The sequence below is a fragment of the Rattus norvegicus genome, chromosome 10 (assembly GCF_036323735.1).
Source record: "Rattus norvegicus strain BN/NHsdMcwi chromosome 10, GRCr8, whole genome shotgun sequence".
NCBI lineage: Eukaryota > Metazoa > Chordata > Mammalia > Rodentia > Muridae > Rattus > Rattus norvegicus.
Genome location: NC_086028.1, coordinates 7,537,101 through 7,564,931, shown reverse-complemented (window position 1 = coordinate 7,564,931; position 27,831 = coordinate 7,537,101). Strand labels below are relative to the sequence as shown.

The 27,831-nt window shown below is 46.4% G+C and overlaps 1 protein-coding gene across 3 annotated transcripts in view; it reads left to right on the top strand.

The window, feature by feature from the left end:
- Nucleotides 1-27,831, top strand: part of Abat (4-aminobutyrate aminotransferase) — a 96,124-nt gene that overhangs the window by 34,543 nt on the left and 33,750 nt on the right. The window contains exons 1-5 of one of the 3 annotated variants that reach the window (XM_006245760.5): nucleotides 5,145-5,410; nucleotides 15,229-15,342; nucleotides 22,179-22,276; nucleotides 25,132-25,161; nucleotides 25,724-25,841. In XM_006245760.5, the coding sequence (XP_006245822.1) occupies nucleotides 15,273-15,342; nucleotides 22,179-22,276; nucleotides 25,132-25,161; nucleotides 25,724-25,841 (316 nt within the window). In that variant the 5' untranslated portion in view covers nucleotides 5,145-5,410; nucleotides 15,229-15,272. 3 annotated transcript variants of the gene reach the window in all.

Genomic DNA, 27,831 nt, shown 5'->3' with positions numbered 1-27,831 from the left:
CTGATGGCCTACCTTCAATTTCCAGACCCACACAGGGAAGGACAGAGCCAGCTCCCCAGAGATGTCCGCTGACCTCTGTCCTCCCCACACAAATAAACAATGATTTTCTTTTTTTTTTTTTTTTACTTAGTGGAGGAAAGGGACACCTAAAGTCTACTGTAGAGGTTGATGTGTACAGCTTCTCAGTGAGAGAACTTTATTCATTGATTTATTTTGCTGCTTGTTGTCACTTTAATTCTTTTCACAAAGCAGAGAGAATTTTAAACATTCGTTTTAAGATCCTCCACTATGGGGTAGCACCACGTAGAATCGCAGCACTTGGGGGGGGGGTTCATGGCAGATCAAGGTCATCATCGATATCACGAGCTTGAGGCTACCTTAGACCACATAAGACCCTGTTTAAAAAGAAGGAAGTGGAGAAGAAGAATTGCGCGGTTTCTGTCTTAGGGTTTTGTTACTGTGAAGAGAACAACTCTTATAAAGAAAATCATTTAATCGGGGTTGGCTTACAGTTTTAGAGGTTCAGTCCATTATCATCATGGCAGGAAGCATGGCAGCATCCAGGCAGACAGGGTGCAGGAGCAGCCAAGAGTTCTACATCTTGATCTGAAGGCAGCAGTGGGAACTGTCCTCCATAGGCAGCCAGAAGACTGGAATTCCACACTGGGAGGAGCTTGAGCATAGGAAACCTCAAAGCCCGCCCCCACAGTGACACTTCCTCCCACACGGCCACACCCACTCCCACAAGGCCACACCTCCTAAGAGTGCCACTGGCTGTGGGCCAAGCATCCAACCACGGAGCCTATCTACAGTGGCTGAATCTATTCAGACCACCACAGTTTCCTGTGGGTTTTTCTCTCCTTTCGTTCAGTGTCCAGGCTGAGCATCGCACCTCACTGCAGCAGAGCAGAACACAGCAAATATGGTGGCTGCTTTCATAGAGCCTGTACATGGGAGTAGCTTGCCGTGAGACAACACAGTACAGAGAAGACACCAGAGGTCATAACTTCTGTGTTCTCTCCGCTTGAATATTTTGTAATTTTTGAAACATTTGTAGACATAAATAAAACCGAGCTATACTGTGTGAGAGGGAGGGATGAAGTGGAAAGTTAAGGGTCCTTTGGAAAGTCAGTTGTGTGGGATGGTGTTTCGCTGGGGCAAGCATGAGAAGGAGTCTTTTCCTGAAGTGGACACGGGTGAAAGACTAGGGCAGACTCGTGAAGGAGCGTTTAGCTGAAGCAGACACAGGAGAAAGGATGTTCTGCTAAAGCAAGCATGTGAAAGGACACGTGATGAAGGAGTCTTTGCTAACGAACCACACGCATGCATTAGTGCACTTTTCATGACATGGTTGAGCTGCACTTGTCAGGGCTCCAAAAAGAGAAACTTGCCACAAAAAACAACTTCCGATGGTGCACTGCGACTTCTTGCTGCTTCCATGGACTCGGGCTGATTGGCAGAGTGATGTCAGCTGGGACAGACGCATGTGCTGAGGCAAGACTGTGCCGAGGCCAGGCCCTTGAGGACTCGTGATGTTTGGAGAGAGATTAGTAGGACTCCATGGACAGTAATGGAAGCTTGGCTTGTAGATCGCGTGTCCTCACTGATCTTTGCTTCCCTGAGACAAGAACTTCTCCTGGAGTTCGTCCGGGTCCCTCCTGCTGACTGAAGCCAGGCTGAGGCCTGGCTGTCTCTGCTAGGTAGTGCCACTGCTGCCAAATCCTGTTCGCTATCCCGACTTTACCAAACTACACTACTGATGGATCTGTGAAATGTTCTCGAGGGGACCAAGCTGCCACTGCTGATCTATAAACTGAACTTCAGATTCCCAGACAACACAGAGTTCTATCAAAGATCCTTCCTAAACAGGTCCTCTTCCCCATGTCCTTTCTTTCCCACTACCTCTGGTGGGTAGTGGGCTAAAAGGGAGGTTAGAGCACGTAAGAACCATCATTAAAAATACGCTTTGAAGTTTCAGAGGGAGTTTATATGCATTTAACAACAAAAAAGGAGGAACAATCGGTACTTTATAAAATAAAAAACAAAAATATTGCAATTTTTAAAAATCAACGAAATTGGGCTGCACGGTTGATTCAGTCTAAGAACATCTTGCAGAGGACTGGGTTTGGTCGTACCCACACCTGTCTGTAACTCTAGTTCCAGGGCTCCTCCCTAATTTTGGGGGGGAGAGGGGTGTTTGGTCGCAGCAATAAAAAGAAAAGCAACTAATACAAGGAACTAGTGGGAAAGGACCAACTTGTGCATATACACTTTCCAGGAATTGATTCATAAAGAAATAGAAACCTTGCAGTGGTGGCGCACGCATTTAATCCCAGCACTCATGAGGCAGAGGCAGGCAGATCTGTGAGTTCGAGGCCAGCCTGGTCTACAGAGCAAGTTTCAGGACAGCCAGGACAACACAGAGAAACCTTGTCTTGAAAAAAAAATAAAGAGAAAACTCAAGCATACCAATAATGAATAAGGAAAGTAAATCTATAATGAAATGTCTCCTTTCAGAGGAAAGCCTGCTACCAAAGGGCTTCTTCATTCTTGAATTCTACCAAACTAGCCAAGGACACTACGGAAACTAAAGGAGCCACGGGCCACTCTGCCAAAAGTCTTCAACAAAACACTGCCAAACCGAGTCCCATAGCACATGACGAGAGTGCTCTCCTGGAGCAAGTACATAGGAGGCATCTCAGGGACGTGAGAGTGGTTCAACATTCGCAAACTAGAAAACATGGTTTTCCAAGCAGAACAAGGAAGGAAAACCTGTATGTTTTTCCCAGGAGACACGGGGGAAGCTATTGAAATTCAGCATCCCTTAATTTTGAAATCCGAGTAAATTAGGCATTACAAGGAACACGAGGTAACACAGGCTATGTGTAGCAAACCAAAGCCAACATGCAGAATGGGGGAGGGACCAAAGCTTTCTCTGGAAAATCTGGAACAACACAAAGGTGGCCACTTTCAACACTTTACCTCAACAGACTTCTGAAGGTTCTAGGACCCAACAGAAAGCAACAGTAAGCAGGATCTGGGAAGGAATCAGAAACTACACTAAAAAGGTCAAAGGATCATACAAGCACCATTGCGCCTCAGGAGCTAGGAAAAAACAATCAGAAAAAAAAAAGACTGTTCAGATTTGAAAGTAGTAGGTCACATGGTCATCACTTGAGGCAACACAGTACAGAAAACACCAAAGGTTACCAAAAATATTAGAACCAGTAAATCAATTCATCAAAGTCGCTTATTTCATACTGTACATCAGCATGTCTTCATCTTTGCACTTTAAAACATCTGCATCGGGGCTGGAGAGATGGCTCAGCAGTTAAGAGCACTGACTACTCTTCCAGAGGTCCTGAGTTCAATTCCCAGCAACCACATGGTGGCTCACAACCATCTGTAAAGAGATCTGATGCCCTCTTCTGGTGTGTGTCAGAAGACAGCTACAGTGTACTCATAAGTGAATAAATCTTTTAAAAAAATAAAATAAAACATCTGCATTATTTTTGAAGGTACAGTCTTAATGTTTTGTGTGCCTATATATATGTGGGCACACATGTGCAAGTCAGAGGACAACTTTCAGGAGGTGGCTTTCTCCTTCTGCCACGTGAGTCCTTGTAAAAGCAACTTCGATTCGCCTGATATAATTGTCTCTCATCTCTATTATATTTAATTGTCTTGCTAACCTTGGCCTAGTCCTGGAAGCTTCTTACCTCCGTACAACCTAATCTAAGTCACAAATGTTTTCACCCTCTGAGATTTACTGCTGAATAAGCTCGCCCTTTCTTGTTCTTCCTGAGCACTGGCTGGCAGGTTCAACTCAGGTGTTCTGGCCCAAACTCCTCTCCACGCTGACTGAATGCATCTGGCTTCTCTCAGCTTCTCACAGTATTGCCCTGCTTGGCCTCAAATTAACTAGCAATACTTTCTATTCTTCTGGCTCCTTCTCGTTCTCTTGCTTGCTCTGTCTTTGCCTGTGTCTAGCTCGTTCTCTCTTCAGTCTGTCTCTAAAATTCTCACGGTATCACTGCCTCCTTCTCCCTCTCTGCTGCTCTGCTCTCCCTCTCAACTCTACTGCCCTGCTCTCCACAATCTCTACTCTGTTCCTGCACTGTACTCTCCTCCTGTACTGTCTGTCTTTCCCTTAAGTAGCTTCTTCCCTTTCCTCTCTCTTCTCCTGAGAGTTGACATATCCTATCTGTCAAATCTTCCTCTGTTTCTGCCACTCAGACATCATTTTCAAACATCAGTGCTTCCTGCATGCAAACTACCTTTACTTCATTGTTTGTGATTAAAGGTCTGTAGTAAGTACATGTCTGTATCCCAGCCAGAGGGATTAAAGGTGTGCACTGATGGCTGGGCCACACCACACTTGAAACAGGTTCGACTATCCCGTAGCAGATCCTGGGGATCAAACTCAGATTATCAGGCTTGGTGTAAGTGCCTTTACTCACCGAGCCATTCCCTGGCCCCATTTCTATGTAAACCTTTTATTAATATGTATTAAGTGTGAATAGTGATAGGCTCTATGAAGACAATATTTCAAACGTGTGTCCCTTACCATATCCGGATGGGGATTGCATGGAACTCACATGTATATGCACACAGCTACACGTGTGTTTATATTTATTTATGTATCCATGTAAAATCTAGAATTCACAAACAGAAAATAAATGTCATCTTTCTGCGTCTGTCTCGTTTAGTATGATGATCTCCAGCTCTTTCAATTTTCCCGAAGATGACATCATTTGGAGCTGAATGAGACTCCACTGTGCGTGTGAGCCAACCGTCCTTTATCCATTCCTCTCTTGACAGGCTTATACTTGGCTATTGTGAATGGTGCTGTAGTCATCATGGACGTCTAAGTGTTCTGTGATGTGCTGGCTTAGACTCCCTCTCAGGTAAACACCCAGGAGTCACGGTGTCCTGAATCTCCCGGTAGCTCTGTCCCTCGTTCTTTGAGGAACCTCTACTGACTCCCGCAGCAACTGACCGATTTTATATTCCTGACAGCAGGCTGCACGGGTCCCCCACCCCCATCCTTGCTGGACTTGTTGCTGTTAGATTTCTCAATAGTAGCCTTTCTGACCAGAATGAGATGACGTTTGCATTTCTGGTGCCAAGAATGTTGACAGTTCGTTGCTTTTACCCCTCATTAGTTCTCAGGTTCTTCGGATATCCTCCCCTGTCAGATGTGGAGCCAGCAGGTTGCTCCCACCTGGGCGAGTTGCTTCCTTTGCTGAGGAGAAGCTTGTCGATTTGCTGCTCTCTCCTTTGTCGGTTCTTGGTTTTGTCTCTTGTGCTGTGGGAGACCTTTCGGAAAGACCTTTCCTGGGCCTGAGCCTGGAAGTTCTCCATGATCTCTTTTCCCACTTCAGAGTTCCAGGTGTTCAGCAGGAAACAGGTTGGTCTGTCTGGATTCATTTTCATCCAGGGTGAGAGAGAGCAATCTGGGCTGTCTTTTCTCCCATGCGTTCTTTTTGCACTTTGGAACTCTGAGGCAGCTGTGCAGGCTCCGTTGTAGAGCTGCTGGGTTCAATTCTCTGTCCTGGGTTCTGTTCCGGTGCCCTGGGTTTATTTTTTGTGCCAGTAACAGTGCTTGTCCCCGTGTTGTGCGTCTCTGTAGCATAGCTGAAATTCAGTATTATAAGGCCTCCAGCAATTTCCTTTGTGCTTGGGGCTGCATTGCTACCCGGGGGTCTTTTGTGCTTTGGCGTACATTTTAGGATTTTTTTTAATTCTGTGTGAATGTCACTGGAATAGATGAGGGGATTGTGTTGACATGGTGGGTCCTTTTTGTTAATCTAGCCATTTTTGCTGTATCAGTTCCTGAAGTGATGCTTCTCTAACCCAATAGCAAATGAGCTGGAAAGACGAATCAAGGAAGCAGTCCCTTCATGGTAGCTACGAAAACGAAACAAAAGGCCCATGAGTTAAGTTTGATCAAAAGTCAGACAATCTCTAATGCATGCTATAAAACACTGATGAAGGAAACTGGAGAGGGCACACAAGTGGAAAGAGTCCATAAGAGTCCATGTTCGTGAGTCAGGTAAAAACGTAGTAAAATAACCGTGTACTTGAAGTGGTATACATACAGAGTAAACGCAACCCCAGCAAGATTCCAGTGGTGTTTCCACAGAAATAGAAACAAGCACAAGCCTGAAATTCATACACACACACCACACACAGAACCACACACAGACATAGGCAGACAGACAGACAGACACACACACACACAGAGTGAGGGGGGGGAGGGAGACCGACCTTGAAATAAAGTCATACTAAAGAGTTATACTACCTGACTTTAAAATACACTGTAGGGCTGGGGTGTGATTCAGCGGCAGGCCCTGTGGGGTGTGATTCAGCGGCAGGCCCTGTGGTTCAGAGCACACGCTGCTCTTGCAGAGAACCCAAGTTTGGTTCCTAGCACCAGTGTCAGGCAGCTCACAACCGCCTGCAGCTGCAGCTCCAGGGGAGTCCAACACCTCTGGCTTCTGGAGGCACTGCATTCATGTGCCCATACCTACATACAGATGCACATAGATGCACATAATTTAAACTGATAATGAGAGAAATAATAGGTCTTTATTTAAAGCCCTAAGTTCGAAACCCAGAATTTAAACACACGCACACACACAAAGGAGTATGAGTCTGCTTGCTTATTGTTCTTTTATGGAAGGCAAGACATTAGTACTTTACTATTTCTCTTTACTACGACCTTGGGTCTCCCCTTCACTATTTCTCTGTACCTAGATAACTAAAAGTTTAAAGGCTTAATGAGAACAATAAAGGAGAAAGTGAGAAATCATACATTACTTTGAGACATGATATCACCATGCAATTCTGGTTGGCCTAGAACCAACTGTGTACACAAAGCTGTCCTTGAACCCACAGAGACCCACCTGCCTCTGCCTCCCAAGTGCTAGGATTAAAGGTGTGCACCACCATGCCTGGCTCTTTTGTTTCTGTCTGTCTGTCTTTCTTTCTTTCTTTCTTTCTGTCTGTCTTTCCTTCCTTCCTTCCTTCTTCCTTCCTTCATTCCTTCCTTCTTTCCTTCCTTTCTTCCTTTAAGATCCATGAAATATTTTATTACCTGTAACTGCTCGTTACTATGGAGCTATAAATGTCATGCCTGTCAAAGGACTGACAAAAGATCAAGTGCAGGGTCACACCCTTGACATCCAGCACTCTGGAGGCAGAAGGCGGAGGATTGCTGTAGATTAAAGGCCAGTTTGGTATACCTAGTATACGTTAGACCAGCACAGCAAGAAACAGTCTCAAAAGACAGACAGACCGATAGACAGACAGACAGACATTCTATGATGGCTATTCCCAGTTTCCCAGTTGTCAGCTTGACTATATCTGGAATGAACTACAATCCAGAAATGGAGGGCACACCTGTGATCCAGATCTTGAGGCATAGTAGCTAGGAAAAGCTTAGTTCCAGGCAAAGTGATGCATGCCTTTTAATCCCAAGAGACAGAGGCCAGCAGATCTCTGACTTCAAGGCCAGCCTGGGACAGAGAAAGTTCTAAGCAAAGAACAGCTTAGGCCCAGACATGATGGTACACACTTTAATCTGGGCCATACCATCTGCTGGAGACCTATGTAAGGATGATGGACGAAGGAAAGCTTCCTTCTTCTCTGCCTGCTTGCACTTCCTTGCCTGCACATCTATTGAAGCGTCCTTCAGGATTCCAGCTTCTACAGAAGACCAGCTGGAACACCCAGCCTCATGGGACTGAGCAAGTACTAGATTCTTCCACTCACAGCTGCCCATTGTTGGGTTAGGTGGACTGCAGACTGTAAGTCATCAATGAATTCCCTTGGTATAGAGAGACATTCCATACGTTCTGTTACTCTAGACAGCCCTGACTAATACACCCCTTCAAGTTGCTATAGCAAAATACACTGACGTGGATGCTTTATAGACAACGGAAAGTTATTCCTCGTGGTGTTGAAGGCTAGAGTTCCAAGATTTAGACTGAGCTGATAGATCTGGTATCTCCAGAAGACTCTGGTTCGTGGATGACCAACCTTTCTCGGTATCCTCACATGGAGGAAGGGTTGAGGGATCTCTCTGAGGTATCTCCACGAGGGCACTGATCTCATTTGTGTGACGGATTTACCCTGGTGACCTAACGCACTCCCAAAGCCCCCCCCTCCAAGTAAGATCGGCAGGTATAGCCTGCAACAGATGGATTTCAAGGGTGGGGGATGGGGCAGAATATTGATGTGATTAGGTCATTATGTTTACACCTGACCTGCCTCCCTTCTGCCCTAACTCCACCGTCTGTCACTGAGTGGTTTTGTGTAGCAAGCAAAACCCTTTCTCCTTCTGGTGAAGGAGGCCAGGTGTGTTTGGCTTCCAGAATCAGAGGAAAGTGTGTGTGCAGCCTTGGTGCAAAGGCGTGGCTCTGGTCTCCCTTCTGTTGCTGCTGTAAAATACTTGTCTAGAGTCACCAGGCTTGGCTGTGCTTTGTTGCTCAACTCCTGCCTCCCCTCTCTGCACCCCTCTCCTGCCTCCCCTTTCTGCACCCCTCTCCTGCCTCCCCTCTCTGCACCCCTCTCCTGCCTCCCCTCTCTGCACCCCTCTCCTGCCTCCCCTTTCTGCACCCCTATCCTGCCTCCCCTCTCCGCACCCCTATCCTGCCTCCCCTCTCTGCACCCCTCTCCTGCCTCCCCTCTCTGCACCCCTCTCCTGCCTCCCCTCTCTGCACCCCTCTCCTGCCTCCCCTTTCTGCACCCCTCCGTTTTTCTTAGGTGCTCACCCCTGCTCATTTCTAGAACACTGTCCCTCTGCCTTTACACAAGTCACCATGAGATTATAAAAGCCCATGAGGCAGGCTGAGGGAGAGCACTCTGTATAGAGGGAGGAAGTGACCCTGCTCCAGTGAATGCAAGCTGAGGCCTCCCGACCTCTTCTGGAGGAAGGAATGTGATCCAAACTAAAACCTGTGTTGCAAGCCACCCATCACTACTCTGTGACTGAGGCCCTGCTAACCATCTGCAAAGGCCCAGTCGGGGGGCTGGCTTTATTGGTTTCCATGGAGACCCCTGGCCTCGAGGGACACTTGGTCATTGTGTGCCATTGTGTCCCATTGAGTCTGCAGGAAAGATGCCAGCTGCAAATCAAGAAAGGAATGTCCCGAGACCCTGCCAGTCCTTTGTTTTAGGCCGAGTGAAATAGGAGAGTGAAAGACCATTCTGAAGCCCCAGAGGGACTGCTGGGAGATGCCTTGCTCTCTAGCCAACAGTTCACGCACAGATTCCCTGTGAGAAGGGCCTGAGCAGTGCTCTGAACACATGTCAGATGCCGTCTTCAACGTTTCGTTGAGCGTTTAGTGTTTATTCAAGGATTGTGCAAACAGGCACTGCTCCTGAGCCAGGCAGATCACAGGGGCCAAGGTCCCAGTCCTCAGTTCACACTACCCAACCCCATTTTATACAGAAGGAAACTTAACATGCCTGAAGTCACAGCCCAGGAAAAAGAAGAATTAGAATCAGGGATGAGAAGTGTGTGTGTGTGTGTGTGTGTGTGTGTGTGTGTGTGTGTGTCACACACATACCAGGGGTTAGCATTCATCATTCTCCACCTATTTTAATTTATTTTTGCTTATTTGTTTGTTTGTTTTTGAGACAGGATCTCATTGTGTAATTCTGGCTGTCCTAGAACTCCCTGCGAGGATTAGGCTGTCCTCAAACGCAGAGAGATCCACTTGCTTCTGCCTCCTGGGTAGTAGGATTAAAGGCTCACCCAGCCTGGCTCCACCTATGTTTGAAACTGTCTCTCTCAGGGGTTCTGCAGCTCTGCTTGAGATAGACTGGCTGACCACTATTCCCCAGGGATCCTTCCAGTGCTGGAATTACAGATGTGCTCAGATGTGCTCAAGAGAGTGTGACTTTAAATGCGTGTGCTGTGACTTAATGTCAGGTCCTCCGCCTTATGGCACAAGCACTTTGTAAAGTGACCCATCTCGATGAGCTGGAGGGAATCTGGTTTTCATCCCTATACCATTCATCTCCTCTGCAGGCGGACCTCACAGGGTTTGTTCTCTTATATCTGACATGCTTAGTCTTGGGGCCAGAATCCCTGTGTCTATCCCAGGGTAGCAGGAATTATGAGCTTGTGTCCAGAGCTCTTCCCCTGCCTGAGGAGGGCAGGAGAGAGGGAGGGGTACAAGTGAGATGCTTGGTTTGAGTGGGTCCATGACACCAAGGCCACCAGTCTCTGGCTTGGCACTTTTTTTAAAAAAAAAAAAATTTTTTAATTTTATGTATGTAAGTAGCTGTCTTCAGACACACCAGAAGAGGGCATCAGATCCCATTACAGATGGCTGTGAGCCACCATGTGGTTGCTGGGAATTGAACTCAGGACCTCTGGGAGAACAATCCAGTGCTCTTAACTGCTGAGCCATCTCTCTCCCCAGCCCCTGGCTTGGCATCTCTAGGAACTTCTGACCCTGTGAGCCAAGGCAGACCCTACTGACAAATTAAGTTAGATATAAAAAGACACCAAGGGTTGGGGATGTGGCCCAGTGGGGCCTGAAGCCTCAGGTTGGAATTACAGCACAAAACCAGGCGTGGGAGTGCAACCCAGTACTCAAGAGGGGGAAGCAGGAGGATGGGACGTTCAGGGCCACCTTAACTACTCAGCGCCCTGCCTTAGGAGAGAGGGGTTGCATGTCCAGGTAAACTATAATAACTGTAGTAACTGTGAGGGAAAGACTTCGCTGTCACCATCCCTGCAGAATGATAGCCCTGGGAGGGTTGTGTGCTGTTTGTTTGTGATGCAGGACACTATGCTTACCAGGTGAGCACTGCACGGCTTCGTGACCTCCCCCAGAACAGATGAAAAGGATTTTACTTACAAGAGGTGACTTTGGTTTCCTTCCCTCCATTTTACCTGAATTCTTCTCACCTTGTCTCACCTTGTTGATCAAAACAGTGAACTCCTGTCTCTTCACCAGTCCTACTCCAGCTGGCTTCTCCCATCCACAGGGCAGATAAGAAGCAGCACAGGAACCAATTAGCATTTTAATTAAGGTGGGCAGGACTGAGGCATTAGCTATCTGAATTGACCAGAATTTTCAACTTGGCCTGGTGGCAGTAGACCAGAATGACTGCAGAGCCTCGGCTCAGCTGGAGACAAAGTTCTCTTGGTTTGCCATGCACTCGGCCCGTCTAATTGATTTTATATCAATTAAATCTTTCCCCTCTGACCACACCTAAGGAAGAAATGCCCCACGGGACTTTAGGCCACCTTTAAAACAGTCTGTTCTGAGCTACTTTCCCAGTTGATCACTTTGCTTGGTCAGTTGCTAGGGGAAGGGGGAGGGGCGAAGAGTAGGAGGACCTTGGGGGGGGGGGAGCATTGTTTTGAGACAAGGCCTCATAGAGAGCAGGCTGTCCTCCAGCTGCTCAACCTAAGACTATCCCTGAGCCTACTTCTTCCTACTTTCACCTCAGTGCCAGGATAGCCAGCACCACAATGCCTAGTGTATGCAGCACCAGAAAGAGAACCCATGGCCTTGAGCCTGCTAGGTGAGCGCTCTACCAACTGAACTACCTTGACAGCCCTGGATTTTCCTCTTCTTCAAGTGTCGCATCAATGGAACATCTAACGGGGCTTTGTCTGAGACATATCAGGTGTCTGCCCTCTGTTTCTTCCCATGTTCATCCATTGACGGACACGTGGATTATGGCAGCCTCTTTGGCTGTTTTTGGACAATGGTGCAGTGGACAGATGAACTGTGTGTTTAAGTCCTGCTTTCAGTCTTCTTGTCACATAGTGTCTGAGTGGAACCTGTTATATGGCAATTCTGCATAACTTCTTGAGGAACTCATAGACTCATATTGTTTTCAGTGAGTCTCTGTATGTAGCCCAGGCTGGACCATTCTCCTGAGTGATCAGATTACAGGAGTGTAGCACGGTATTTTGTTTAGGAACTCTTAATCCCACCAGTCGAGAATAAGACCACTGCCACAATTTCTGAGCTAAATCTGAGCAAGCCTTAATTAAATACTGGCCAGGACGATGGACTCTGGCTAGGTTCACTCTGGAGTTCCCAGAAAGTGGTGACAAGTCACATCTCCTAGAGGCTTATAAAGATAAACCCCTAAGGCCCAACTGGGCAAGCATACATCCTGATGTACCTCCTGTCTACATGAGATCAAGCACACTCTGTGCAGCTGGGTCAGACAAATTTGTTTACAGGCATGAAAACATGTGGCTTATCTCCCCTAATTAGCCTCCAGCATTTTAGGAAATAGCTGTCCCTGTGCAAGGGGCTTCCAGGTTAGAGGAATTTTTGTTTTGTGGACCTACAAGATGGCTCAGCCGGTAAAGGTACTTGCACCAAAACCTGAAAATCTAAACTCGGTGGCTGAGACCCAGGTGATGGGAGGGAGAACTGACTTTTAGAGTTTGTCCTCAGACTTCTACATTTCTAGATGCACATGCTATACATGGTGGAGGGAGGGGTAATTTATTTTTATTTTATTTATTTATTTATTTATTTATTTATTTATTTATTTATTTTGGTTCTTTTTTTCGGAGCTGGGGACCGAACCCAGGGCCTTGCGCTTCCTAGGCAAGCGCTCTACCACTGAGCTAAATCCCCAACCCCGGTCAATGTTCTATTGTTAGAATAAAGCACCACGACCAAGCTTGCAGAGGGAGGGTTTATTTGCACAATTCCAGAGGGGTGGGGCTCCATCACCACCATGGACTCTTGTCTCAGGCTGGGCAGCAGGCAAGCATGGAGGCTGGAGCAACAAACTGAGAGCTCATATCAAGAAGCACAGCATGAAAGACAGCCACCGGAAATGCTGTGGGTGTTTAACTTGTCAAAGCCTGCCTCTAGTGACATACTTCTCCCACAAACCCACACCTCCTAAACCTCCCCAAACAGCCAGATCTGCCCTTCTTCTGTGTCAATGTCCCACTGCAAGCCTGTTGTCTGCTCAGTGATAACCCTGGTGCCAAGCAGATGCACTTCCTGCTCCCCTCAGAAACCCAACAGCGTGGCTAGATAGCCTCATTTCTTGGAGATGTCTCTCCTCCACTCTGTCTCAACTCCCCTTCTTCAGCATTTGAAATCTACTTAACTTTTCGGCTCAGGTGAACCCCGCCCCCGCTGGCCTTGGGTGGGGGGAAGCGCCCCATCTTCCCATAGCACCTTGCACACATCAGGCAATCAGTCTTCTATTCTGGAGTTGTTCGGTTGCTAGGCTTTTCAATGTGTCCCTGGCTGACCTTGACCTTGCTATGTAGTCTAGAGTGGCCTTGAATTCATGCCCCCCTGCGTTAGACTCTCAGATGCTGGGTTGCAGGTGCAGCACCAGGCCTGGTCTTCTGTTTTATGCTAGGTGAAGTTTTCTGTTGATAGTGAACTGGGACTTGATATGATTACCTTGTCGGCTTATTTTAAGAAATTAATGACAGGGTGAACAAGGTGCCTAGTACGTTGGGTTCTCCCACCCGTCTCTGGTCACAGTCCTTGGCCGAGGAATTATGAGTGTGTTTTACCCGTTTTTTTCTTCCTCCTAAGTGATTCAGTGCCTTGTCTGTAACAGCTGCCTAATTGACTTTGGCTGATTGAATTAGTGGGCAAGAAAGTGAATGAACATGGACTCTTCTGATTATTTGAAAAAATACCATTGAGAGTGAGTGACTGACGGAGATCGTTTTGTTAAAAGGTGAACGTCAGCTGCAGGGCAGTCAATGTCACATGTCACTGGGGCAAGTTTTCCAAAGTGACTTGTCATTGAAAGTGCACAGGTGTGACTCTCACTTTTATGGGCTATTCAAACATCGAGGCTCAAGTCCTTCAAGACACTTCTAAAGCGTATTTGATAGGCGAAACTTGAATTATGTGATGATGTCTCAGCGACCTAAGCCAAGTGGCCTTAAGTAAGAGGTGGTGACTGCTCTTTCCAAATAGTTTACTGCTGAATTACTAGACCTGCCTTAAGTTAGATATGAGAGTCAACTTAAAAAAAAAAAAAACAACTCATTAAATTGTCAAGAGAAGAATGTGGTTTCTACATTAATTTATTGTCACAGTTTTAAAGCCTACTGTTTTCTCCTAACTTTTCCTCTTCTGAAAAGAAATAAAATGGAGTTTCTGAATTGCTTCCTTTTTGAGACAGGCTATCACTGTGTAGCCTCTAGTTGGCCTGCAATTCACTAAGGAGAGTAAGCCATAATGAAGTTGTGGTCTGCCCTCCTCTTTCTCCTGAGCACTGGAGTTAAAGTCATGAACAGTCGTGTCCAGCCTTGAACTACATCTTTTATGTTGTTGTTATTATTATTATTATCATTATTATTATCATTATTATTATTATTATTATTATTATTCAAGCCTTCTATCTACTGTGGCTAGGTTAACTGAATAAATTAGTCTCTTATAATTAAAGAATGCTTGGGGGGGTCAGGCAATCACTTCTGAAAGAGCCCCTCCTCAGATCTGACAGGGGTGAGCCCTGTCTGTTGAACAATGGAACAGGTATCTAGAGCCAGACTCTTTGAAGCATTTCAGCCAACACTCACATGACAGACTTTCTGCCCAGGAAGAGTTAAGATTTGCAAATCACAGAGCAGCTAGCTCTGGGGTGGACTCTCCCAGAGACAAAAGATAAGCTTGGACAGAATCTGCTACTGTGCAGAGTCCCTCAAGAACTCCCTGTCCACAAACAATAGAACCTGTTCCAGCTCGAGCTGGCGAGCAAAGCAAAGGCCGTCAGGCTACAAAGAAACGTCTACACTTGCTTACAAAGGTATTGCTCAGGTAGGAACCCCTTCCTCTTATGCCTCATGTTTCCTTTTGCAAAAGAGGACAGTGGTGAATGCAACACCATCTCTTCAGTTACAGGAGGAGGGACTTAAGTGTGCTACTACACCCCAGCCTTTTCTCAAGGTCTCTAGGGATCAAACTCAGGTCTTCTTTAGCAGTTGAACCATTTCTCTGGGCCTCTGTTTTTCTGTCTAGAAAGTGGGTATGCTCATTCTGTCTGGAGTGTGGAATATGGAAAGAAAAAGAATGTTAATTAAAGTGTATATTGTATTCGGCACAAAATGTGCTTGAGTAAAGAGAGTATTGGGCGTATAGCAAGGGAATTTGCATCCTAAGAGTCTTTTCCACAAAGTGGGCAATGGTGGGTTTAGATAGTAGGGTGTGGTCCCTGTGGGTCTAAGTCTGTGTTTTTGTATTCTTTCAGGACAACAGCAAGTGAAGGGGGTTCCTCTTCCTGAAGGAGGGGTCATGGCCTTCTTGTTGACTACCCGACGGCTGGTCTGCAGTTCCCAGAAAAACCTCCACCTCTTCACACCTGGTAAGCCCCATTGAAGTCCTGGCATGACCTGTTCCTTATCAGACATGGTGTAAATGGGGGGGTCATGCGTAAATGGGGGGGGGTCTATGATCAGAGTCCTTAAGGATTTCCTGCTTCTTTCCTAACTTCTTCAGCGAGACTGTCACTATGGCTACCAACTTCATCACCCCCACCCTGTCCACACATGGACACTTCTCATGTAGGGAGGGGGTCAACACAGCTGGGAGCCACTCTGCTCAGGAGGGATGGCCTCTAAGCCAGAAGGACCTGGGAAAAAAGACAGTGCTGTGGTTAGTGCCAAGAAGTACAGAAAGCCACCAAAGTGAAGCTGAGGGTGTGTGTACCTCAGGACCAGATTGTGTTTCTAGCACACACAAGGTTTAGTCCCCAGCACTGTATATACTGGGGCAGCTGGGCTGAAGAGGTGGCTCAACAGATAACAAATTTACTGTGAGAACTGGAATTCATACCTCAACACAAAAGAGGTGGGCATGGCCACCTGTGATGTTTCCAGCCTTTAGGATTTAGAAAGAGGAGCTCCTCAAGGCAGGTGGCTAGAGAGACTAGACAAATCAGTCCAGGTTCATCCAGAGAGCCTGCCTCAGTAGGAAAACTGAAGAAGATACCTGATGTCAGCTTCTAGTGCCCAACATGCATTTGAACAGTTACACGAATGTACAATTACACACACACACAATTATACAATTACCCAATGGGTGAGGTGGTAACTACCTTTAATCCCAAAACTCAGTAGATCAGAAGGATCAGGAATCCAAGATCATCGCCAGCTATACTGCAAGTCCAAGGCTACTCTGGGTTCATGAAACACGAAAAAGAAAAGAGAAAAAGCGGAAGTTGAAAGCATGATGCCAGTGGTTATGTAGTTTCGGCATCTAAGGTTAAGGAAGGAGAGTCAAGAGTTCAAGGACAGGGGTTGGGGATTTAGCTCAGTGGTAGAGCACTTGCGTAGCAAGCGCAAGGCCGTGGGTTCGGTCCTCAGCTCCGAGAAAAAAAAAAAAGAGTTCAAGGACAGCCTTGCCTAGGTAGTGAACCTCATGTAAAAGAAAGAAGGGAGGGAGTGTGAAAAGGAGAAGGGAACAGTTGCCAGGAGGGGACACAGCCTCCAGCTGATGACTGTCTGACTTGAGTGTTTAGCACTGAGCTCCAGCTGTGAACTCTGACCTACTCCATCTAATCACGCACAGCATGGGGCAGAGAGGGTGTCTGTCTAGCAATGCTGGCTGCAGAGAGTCAGAAATTTGTCACCGAGTCATTAACTGTACTTACTTTTGAGACAAGGTCTCTTGTAGCCTATTAGTTCTGTAGTCCCAGCACCCAGGATGCAAAGGCAGAAGGATCCTTTAAGGCCAGTCTGGAGAGCTACATAAGGAGTTCTAGGCCAGCAGATCTTGTCTCAAAAACAAACAAAAGGGCCTGGGGAGATGGCTCGGTATTGTTAACCTGAGTTATGGGAACTGAGCTCATGTTGTCTGGCTTGAGTGGCAAGTGCTTTTTACCAGCTGAATCAACTCTCTGGTCTTGATAGAAAGGACTTGCCACACAAATACGAGGATCAGCAGCCACTTAAAAGCTGGCTGTGTAAAAGCCAGGTGCAGAGGCACCTGCTTACAATCCCAGCATTGTAAAAGGAGGCAGGAGGGTCCCTGGGGTTTTTAGCCATCTGGTCTACCCAAATCATTGAGTTCTAGGTTCATTGAGAGATCCGATCTCCAAAAGTGAGGGAGAGAGGGATGGAAGAAGTCACCACCCTACTTCAACATCTGACCTCTACACATGCACTTTACACACACACACACACACACACACACACACACACACACACACACTGAGTGAATGAATGAATGAGCAAATGAAAGAAAGATGAATGAATGAATGAATGAATGAATGAATGAATGAAGGCAGGGCAAGGCTCTAGCAGGACTTTACCTTCACATTGTTCAGGTTTAAATAAAGAACAATTGTTTTCTAGGTATGATATTTTAATTTATTAAGACAAGAGAGTTGGCTCAGTCAGTAAAAGCATTTGCTGCTGCTGGCTAGTTTTATGTCAACTTGGCACAAGCTACAGTCATCTGAGAGAAGGGAACCTCCCTAAGACCTGACTGTGAGGCATTTTCTTAATTAGTGATTGTTTGATGAGGAAGGGCCCAGCCTACTGTGGGTGGGGCAATCCTTGGGCTGGTATAAGAAAGCAGGCTGAGCAAGCCATGGGGAGCAAGCCAGGAAGCAGCACCCCTCCGTGGCCGATGCATCAGCTCCTGCCTCCAGGTTCCTGCCCTGCTTGAGTTCCTCACTTCCTTCAGCGATGGACTAGGATGACGAACTGTAAGCCAAAAAACCTTTTTCTTCCCAGCTCGCTTTTAGTCATGGCGTTTCATCACACTAGCCTAAGATACCAAGCCTGACAACCTGAATTCAATTCCCAAAACCCAAGAGAAAAAGCCAGATTAGGGGAGAGGAGCAGAGAGCATTATCCCCAGCTCTCCTATGAGGGAGGCAAGAGAAGTGGCCAGAAGCTTGAGGGCCAGCTAGCCCAGAGTATGCAGCATAGCAGCAGAAATAATGGGGCTCAACAAGGGGGAAGACAGGAAAAGAAAGGACTCCTAAAAGTTATCCTCTGACCTCCACTCAGTCCCTGAGGCACACGTGTACCATCATGTACACAGTACATCTGCATGCATGCACACTCACTCTGAACCAACAGTTGTTTAAACATCAATTAGACATTAAGGACTTTTGACGACTGATCTATGTTCCCCATGAATGGTGCTGTCCCCGAGGCCATGTGTTGCAGTAAATACTAGTTATATTTATAATAAGCCTTAAAGCAGTAGAGCCGGACAGATATCAACCCTCTATGCCATTTTGTCTACTTCTCTGTCACTAACTTGGAGATGTAACTTGCCATGTTCTGCCTAGTCCACTTCTACTCCAACTGGCTGGCCCTTGTGGCCGTGAGCTCACGGTCCACCCACCCCATGGCAACTTCTTCCTTCTTCCTCCTCTCTCTTCTCTCTCATGGTCCTCACCTCAGACCCCAAGCCCAGGAACCGATGCTTGGCCTACCTCTCTTCTGCCCAGCTATAAGCGATAGGCATCTTTATTAGCCAATCATGGAGAATTAAGGGGACAAGGTTTACACAACAAAAGCTTGCCTGGGAGCAACCAGATCTTAGGCTACAGAGTTTAGCATTGGAAGACAAGCAGCACCAGACCAGCCCCTTACAGGGAAGAGCACCACTGTCAGCCACAGAGGCTGGGCTAGTGAACCTTCATCCACTTCGTCCAGTCTTGGGAGCCCATGACCCACACCTGCTTTCTACAGATCTTTATTCTCTGTGATTCCAATAAGAATTCGAATCTGGGAGAAGTGCTGTTTTCGCTGAGGCACCAGATGGGGCAGCAGGGCATCCACAGGCCTGAGGAGGAATCAGAAAGTCGGGTTTTCAGGTTAATCAGCAGTTAGCTGTGTGAGCTTGGATGAATGCACTAACCTCTCTGACCTTCTGTCCTCAATAATGCAAGCAAAACATTCACCCTGTGCCTGGCTGCTGAATGTGATTTTTTTTTTTTTTTTTTTTAGTTTATTTTTCCTGTGGAAAATAAAGCCTTTCATGTCCTCACTGGGGAAGGGCTAACAAACTTCTTGTTTTTCAGTTCACTCCTTGGCTGGAAATTAAACAAGGCTGACTTGGTGAAAAGCCTTTTTTTATCAGAATTTACATTCATATTCTACACGGATCTCGTTGGAGTTGGTGCTGTTACCCTGAGTCCGGCCAGGGAGGGAGTGAATAGGTTTGCGGCAGAAGCTCACCACTGGGGGCCTAGAGAGATGGCTCCGTGGTCTAGTGTGAGCCACCATGTGGTTGCTGGGAATTGAACTCAGATCCTAAGAGCAGCCATTGCTCTTAACAGCTGAGCCATCTCTCCAGTCTTCACTGAAGGTCTTGAGCCGATCAAATTTAAATGTCATCACTGAATGCTATAATCTTTTGTTGTTGTTTGGGTTTTTTGCTTTGTTTTTCTGAGACAGGGTTTTTCCGCATATCCCCAGCTGTCCTGGAACTCACTCTGTAGACCAGGCTGGTCTCAAACGCAGAGATCTGCCTTCCTCTGCCCCCTGTGTGCTGGGAGTAAAGGCGCGAGCTACCATCACTAGGTGAATCTTGTAACATTTAACTTTTCCAAGGGAATGAACTCTAGAAACTTCCTCTTCAGGGTCAAAAGAAAAGAGAAAATATTTTCTTCATGCGTAAGCAGGAGTGGTATATGCTAACTGTTCCAAATACAGCATTTAAAACCCTGCCTTACATTATGTTCTTACTTGAGAAGTTTTTGATAACCAAAGCAACTAAGAGTCAAGATACGTCTAGATGTGTTTTCTAGTATCATCATTTTACATAGAGCGATTGACAAAGTAAGTATATTTATGCACCAATATGTGTCACTTGAGATTTTGGCATATTCAAGTGTGTGTGTGTGTGTGTGTGTGTGTGTGTGTGTGTGTGTGTGTGTGTTTACAGTCCTGGGGATTAAACCAGATATTTGTACATGGCTCAGCCACCAATATATTATTTCAACATCCCTGAGCTCTCCTATGAGACGGAGACAGTGAGGCAGGTAGAAGATGGACAATAGGTAGATGATTAATAGATTATTTTCAAGAGATATATTATTTTTCTTTTTTCTTTTTTTCTTTTTTTTTTTTTCCGGAGCTGGGGACCGAACCCAAGGCCTTGCGCTCGCTAGTCAAGTGCTCTACCACTAGGCTAAATCCCCAACCCCATAAGAGATATATTTTTATTTATATGCTTGTATATCTGTGTATGTGTGTTCATGTGTGTGCAGGTGTCCTCAGAAGCAAAGAGACAACATAAATTCCATGGAACTAGGATTATAGGAAATTATGAGGAGACCAAACTGCTAAGAACAACTACTGAGTCATCTTTCCAGACTCTAGAAGTTTGATAGGTGATAGGCTATGGATAGATAGAATATAGGTAGAACATAGATAGATAGATAGATAGATAGATAGATAGATAGATAGATACATGATAAATAGATGATAGATGGGCAGATAGATAGCAAATGATAGAGAAGTAAGCAGATGACTGACGGGTAGTAGAAGATAAAGTGGTAGATGATAGAATATAATAGTAGAAGACAGATAATGGATGGATCGTAAACGCATATGTCCATCTGTGTAAGGGTGAGTGCAGCTACCCGCACGTCCCACAATCCTCTACCTTGATGCAGGTACAGCAGCAGCAATGAGAATAGTAGCTGATATAGGGCCTTGAACTAGACACATGGCCTTGCCCCCAGCTCCCCTCTCAGAGCACTCCTGGGAATGGCTGCACATTGTGTCTTGTGGTCAGATGTAAAGATGTCCCTGAGCATCCTGCAACGTGTGAATAGCAAAGGAATACCAGTCATCATGCCAGCAGTGCCAGAGTTGAGAGACTCCACTGTCTCTATATACATCTGAGTTTATTCGAACTGGCTTTGTTTTGGTTTTGTGTATTTTATTGTATATGGGTGCTTTGTCTGCATGTATGTCTGTACACCAGACATCAGGGCATCAGGTCCTATTATAGAGCATTCTGAGGCACCGTGTAGACGCTAGAAATTTAACTCAAGATGTCTGGAAGAACCTTTGGCCTTAACCACTGAGCCATCTCTCTAGCCCTTGAATTTCTTTTCTAAGGTGTGTGTGTGTGTGAGAGAGAGAGGGGGGTGGGGAGAGGAGAAGGAGAGGAAGAGGGGAGAGGGGAGAGAGGAGAGGGAGAGCTATAGGCCAGAAGAGGGTGTCCAATCTCCAGAGCTGGAATTACAGACTGTTGTGGTCTGCCTAATGTGGGTGCTGAGAGCCAAAACTTGCTCCTCTGCAAGAGCAGTCAGTGCTCTTAGCAACTGAGCCGTCTCTCCAGCCCCTAAAGAAGTTTTGGACTGGTAGGATAGCTTAGCAAGTGAAAGCACTGAAGTAAAAACCTAAGTTCAATTCCCAAATCCACAATGAGGAAAGAACCAACCCCCAAAAGTTATCCTCTGGACTACACACACACACACACACACACACACACACACACACACACTCACTCACACACACACTCACACACACTCACACTCACACACACACTCACACACTCACACTCACACTCACACACACTCACACTCACACTCTCACACTCTCACACACTCACATACACTCACACACACTCACACTCACATACACTCACACTCACACACACTCACACACACTCACACTCACACACACACTCACACACTCACACACACTCACACACTCACACTCACACACACTCACATACACTCACACACACTCACACTCACATACACACTCACACACTCACATTCACACTCACACACTCACACTCACACACACTCACATACACTCACATTCACACTCACACACACTCACACTCACACACACTCACACTCACTCACACTCACACACACTCACACACACATTCACACTCACACACACTCACACTCACACACACACACTCACATACACTCACACATTCACATTCACACCTCAACTCATCCTGCTGCTGCTTTAGGATAGGAGCATGCCTGCTTTCCTACAACTTCATTGGCCCTGGTTTTTTCGTTTTGGAATCTGTGATGTTCTTGGTGTCTAGGTGTCTAGATTTGTTCAGACACAGTGTGCTAAGGTGACCTTGTCAGAACAAAGCTCAGGTCTGGGACCCCCTGTTAAGCACTAGGGGCCCATGTTGGGGCTGCTCCTCCTTGCATCATGTCACCAAGGGTCTCATTTGTCTTCTGTATTATAGGATCCAGATACATCAGCCAAGCTGCTGCCAAAGTTGACTTTGAGTTCGATTATGATGGACCACTCATGAAGACAGAAGTCCCGGGCCCTAGATCTCAGGTGAGTCAGCCTCCCTGAAACAAAGACCCAAGAGGCAGGCGCATAGGCCGGTGTGCTTTGTGCCTGAAGTGGCTTGCCTCTGCTCCATGGGCTGCTGACCCTTCAGTTTGTCACACTGCGCTTATTCTTATCTTGCTATTAAGTCTATTCAGTCTGAAGCTCCACACCGGTGTTCAAATGCTGCTACCTTTTCTATAGGCCAAAGCAAGTTGCATGAATGTCAGCCCAGAGTTAAGGGCTAGAGCTGAACTCACAAACAGCACTGGAAGTCACAGCATAGGGCCTGGGCATCAGAGACCTCTGACTGACTTTGATGAAGAGAACATCAAGAAGGCAGTCTGTACAAGTGATAACAGGGTGGAATGGGGGACTAACTTGGGGAAGGAGGGAAAGGAGGCAGACAGAGACATGGGGGCAGGGAGTGAGGGAGAGAGATAGTGAAAGCAACAGTACTGTGATGAATTCCTTACTTTGTATTCTAAACCAATAAAAAAAACAATAATAAGAGGTGATCTTCAAGCCTGGCCTGAACAAACCTGATATGAAGCTGTTCAAGCCAGACTTGTGGCTCAAACCTGTCATCCCCGCAGTGGGGAGATGGATGCAGATGAGTGAGGAATTCAGGGTCATCCTCTGCTATGTAAGGAGTTCAAGGCCAGCCTGGGGCACCCGGGAGGCTATTTCCCTAAGACAAACAGGAGAAGCTGTCTTCTAAGCAAGAGACACGGTATAAACCTTCCAATGTTTCGGGTTTTTAAAGACTTAGCACATTTTATCCACAGTGAGATGCTGGCTTACTTCCTGTAAAAAGATCACGCCTTTTGCCACAGCTGTGGGAACAGGGATCCAGAAGTGGGGAAGAATAGAGATGAGCCCACAAAAATGCCCAGATTCAGGCTCCAGAGATCAGCATCAGAGTGCAGATCTAACTTTATTGCTTATTATATAAGATTATATATAGCTTTTTAGCCAACTGGGGTATGTTTATGTATTCAAGGACAAATGGGGTACAACCTGTGTTGTTCAGCCAAATCTGACTCACCTGTCCATGAGCCTGTAGGGGAGGGCCCCATCCCCCAGGGAGATTTCTATGAAGACAGGGGAAGCAGCCACTGTCTTGGGTCCTTTGTATTGTCTCACCGGCATGCTGGGAGCCATATCAGATCGAACATGGTGTACAGTGGATCAGGACCCATCGAGGAGGGAGAAGAACCTGTAGTTCTCGCTCTCCCGCCCACTTCCTCCTCCGCCAGGTTCATTTCCACACACCCCCTCCCCACAGCATCTGTTTTATGAGTTCAGAAATATTTGTCTTACTGTGTTTATATTTCTTTTGGATGGTTTTTGTCAAACAGAAGGAGAGTGCTTTTTCATGCATATTTCCGCTGGGGTATAATTCTAATTTAATGGAGAAACAACATATTTTTGTTGTTAATGTTTTATATTTTTGTGTGGAAATGTGTAATGTCAAAACGCTCAATGCTGAAGTCTTCTTTATGCCGAATTATTTTGGAGACGGAAATCTTGTTAATATCAAGCAATTAGCTTTCTATTCCTAGTTTCTGTTTGAAAGTGGGGAAAATGAATTTTAATCAGAAGTGGTTCTTTGTTGAGAAAATTAATATTGTCAGTTGATTTTACCCCAGTTCCTGATAAGGGAGTTGCATCTCTTTTACCTCCCGGAGTGCTGGAGGTCAGACTTCAAATGCAGGGCGTTGCGCACAGTTGGCAAATGCCTTACCGCTGAGCTTTGAATTAGCCATTTTATGTGGATGTAAGTCTGTGTACCATGTGCGTGCCACGTCCCAGTGACCGGACGCAGTGATCGCAGCCCTTGGAACTGGAGTTACAGACATTCCTGAGCTGCCGCGTGGATTCTGGGAATTAAACCTGGTTCAGTGCTCTTAACTTCTGAGCCTGAACTCTCCAGCCTGACTGAGAGAGCTATTTTAAAATGAGAACAGGGGCTGGAGAGATGGCTCAGTGGTTAAGAGCACTGACTCCTCTTCCAGAGGTCCTGAGTTCAAATCCCAGCAACCACATGGTGGCTCACAACCATCTGTAACGGAATCCGATGCCCTCTTCTGGCCTGAGGATGGATGTGTGTGTGTGTGTGTGTGTGTGTGTGTGTGTGTGTGTGTACATGGGCTAGCACATGGCTGGTATAGGCACTAACCACAAAGCCTGATGACCTCGATTGAGTCTCAATGGTGGAAGGAAACAGCTAACTCCCACGAGTTGTCCTTTTGACCTTTAACATGCGTAGTATAGTGGCTATATACCCACCCACAAACAAAACAAAATAAATAAAAATGCAAAGTAAACTAGAGCTAGTGATGGAGCTTGATGTAGAGCACTTGCCCAGCATAAGCAAGACCCTGGGTTACAGCCGCAGCACCATAGAAAGAAGAGCAGAGAACCCTTTGTTTTGGGATATTAAATGCCTTCAGCATAATTTTGTTTTTGTTTTTGTTTTTGTTACATATGTACTTCCTGAGTGGCCGTGGTAGAACAAAGCCCTTAAACCCAGAACTCTAAGGTAGAGGTGGCATATCTTTGTGAGTTCAAGGACACCTAGTCGACTTACTGAGCCCTAGTGCAGATGAGCTGTAGTTAGACCCTACCGCTAAAGGAATAAAATGAATTGTATTTCCCTTTCCTTCCCAGGTATTGAGATCTGAATTTCTGTCTGTCTATTGTGACTGCCACCTACTGTTCCGAGGAGCAGATTTTATCAATTATTTATGTTAAGTAATTAAAAATATTTACTTGTTACAATATTGACTAGGAGTCTGTCGGGAACTGGGGAAACAGGAGTGTGCCTCTGTGGCTGACGCTTTTGTTCTTGCCTGCAGGAGCTAATGAAACAGCTGAACACAATCCAGGTAAGTGGGTGCGAGGCGATTCCTTTTTCTCTTTCTTTTTTTTTAAATGATTTTATTTTTGCGCGCACGTGCATAGGTGTAGTTGCCCATGGAGGCCAGAAGAGGGAGACAGATCCCCCTAGAGCTGGAGTTGCAGACAAGTGTGAGGCATTTCCCGTGGGTGCTCAGAACCAAACTCTAGTCCTCTGCATGAGCAATACCAGTCCTTAACCACTGAGCCATCTCTCCAGCCGTGTTTTTATTTCTTAATTTCTATTCATTTCTAGTTTTCGTAGTGGCTTCTCTGAGGCTTACCACATATTCTCTAATTTGTCAGAACTTGCTTCTAAGTTTCTTCTCAACCTTGCTGTGATAAACCAGACATAAAATTTCGCAAAGTACAAGGCCATGGCTTTGTGAACCAAGCTGCCTGTTTGATTTCTCCCAAAGAAAGACACAGAAGCCAGCACCCACAGATTCCCATGTGGTATAGAACAAACAGGACACAGAGCAGTCTGTTCAAGCCTATTCCTACAAATCTGGGGAATAGCAACCAGCCTGAACCAGTTTCCTCTTCCCCAAGAATGCAGAGGCCGTGCACTTTTTCTGCAACTACGAAGAGAGCCGAGGCAACTACCTTGTGGACGTGGATGGCAACCGCATGTTGGACCTGTATTCTCAGATCTCCTCTGTACCCATCGGTAAGAGTCCGACAGTCACCTCTCAGCCCTTCTTTGTCATGGCCATCAGACTTCAGATGTCTGTCCCCAGTGTTTTACCAGCCTCTCCCCCGAGGGTAAGGGAATGAACAAGTAATGGCGGAGAGAGCATGATTAGACGTTGTTGTTTCTAGGAGTTTTAATTTTAAGAATGTGGGTGCTACATGTGTCCCAACTGTGTACAGTACCTGCAGAGGCCTGAAGAGGGCATTGCATCCCCGAGACCCAATTATAGATGGTTGCGAACCTCCATGTGGACACTGGAAATAAACCTGGGGGGCCTCTAGAAGAGCAACCAGTGCTCTTAACCGCTGAGTCAATTTTCCACTCCCAAGACACTGTTCGTTTGTGGTTTTGTTTTAAGATTTATTTTTAATTCGTGTATGTGTATATGTACACACATGTATGTGAGTGCAGGTGCCCATGGAGTTCCTGGAGATGGAGCCTCAGATGCAAACTGCCTAGTGTGTTGAAAACCGAACTTGGCTCTTTTGCAAGAGCAGGAAGTGCTCTTAACCACTGAGCCCCAGCCCCAGCCCATAAGACAATGTTTGAAACAATAAAGAGTCTTTCCAGGTTTGGTAAACAGACCGTGATGCAATCAACTTCAGTTGACCAGATCCTTTAATGACTCCAGCACTCAAAGTGAGGGAAGCCGAGATAGGAGAGCCAAGGTGACTGACTCAGAGCGGAGGGAATCCTTATATTCATAGACTCTAGGGGTGGATGTCGCTGAGCTTAAGGAAATGGTCTCTGGGATTAACAGGTTAGTGAAGGAACTATAGATTACACATAAAGCCATGATTTGGGAAGCTGGTCCTCTTCCCCCACCAACCTTGCTTGGCTGTTAGGTGCTGGTTGCTAAGGTACTCAGTAGGCACAGTCTCTGAGATCTGACACATAGTAGGGCCTTCTCTCCTTTCCTCCTCCACACACCATCGGGGGTAAGCGTGTGTTCATTTCCCTGTTTTGCAGCTAGGTGAAGAAAGCTTGAAGAGGTAAATTTGCATAGCAATAACTCAGTGGAGCTGCCTAGGTTGGGTTTCCTAGCAGAATCCTAGATGAGGATTCTTCAAGTAATCTATGGAGGGAATGCCCCTCAGTTGAAGGGGAAGGCCAGGAAAGAGATCAAAAAGACTCTGCTAGAAAAACAGCCTGCTCTCAAAGGGGACTCTGCATGCCAGACTGACACAGACCACTGGCCTTTTTGCACCTCGGGCTGGCCGCTCTTTGCCTGCCCACCGCCAGGGGAAGGCCCAGCAAATGGACCTTCCATCCCTGGAAGACAGTTTTCAGATAGGAGGCAGCCGGAGCTGTTACCAGCCAAAACAGATAGCAGCTGGGGTATGGGATGGTCTGCCCAGAAAGCATGGCCTCAATGGATGCTAGCTCCTGCCTCACCTGGGCTCACTGCCCAGCCACATCGAGAGGGACACAGACAATGGGACAGGTAGGGTTAATTTGGAAATGAGGTAGCTCTTATTTGCAGATGGTTATTGTCTCTTGAACTGATCGATGCCCAGCTGTGCCCAGTGGCCTGTGGGCTGTGCCTGTCCCTTCACAGATGATACTGCTGTCTATTGCAGAGAAGACAGACATGGTGGGGGGGGGCGTTACTCTATGTTAGCAGCTCCCCATCCCCACTTCCTGGCACCCAAGATGCCCTCTAAACCCCTAGCATTGGGTGCCCATTCCTCCTCTACCTCCCCAGCATCTGTCCTCAGACCTACTAATATCCTACTGAGATACGACCAGACAGCAGCAGTGGTTCATCCTTCAGGGGTGCCTCAGCCTCTGAAGGCACCAAGGATTTCAAGACGTACAAACCCTTCCTCCCCTTGGTTTGCATTTATTGTTGGTTATTTATTTATTTATTTATTTATTTATTTATTTATTTATTTATTTATTTATTTATGTGTGCACACGTGCATGCACCCATGCTCTCACACACATCAAGGCATGTACTACCAAC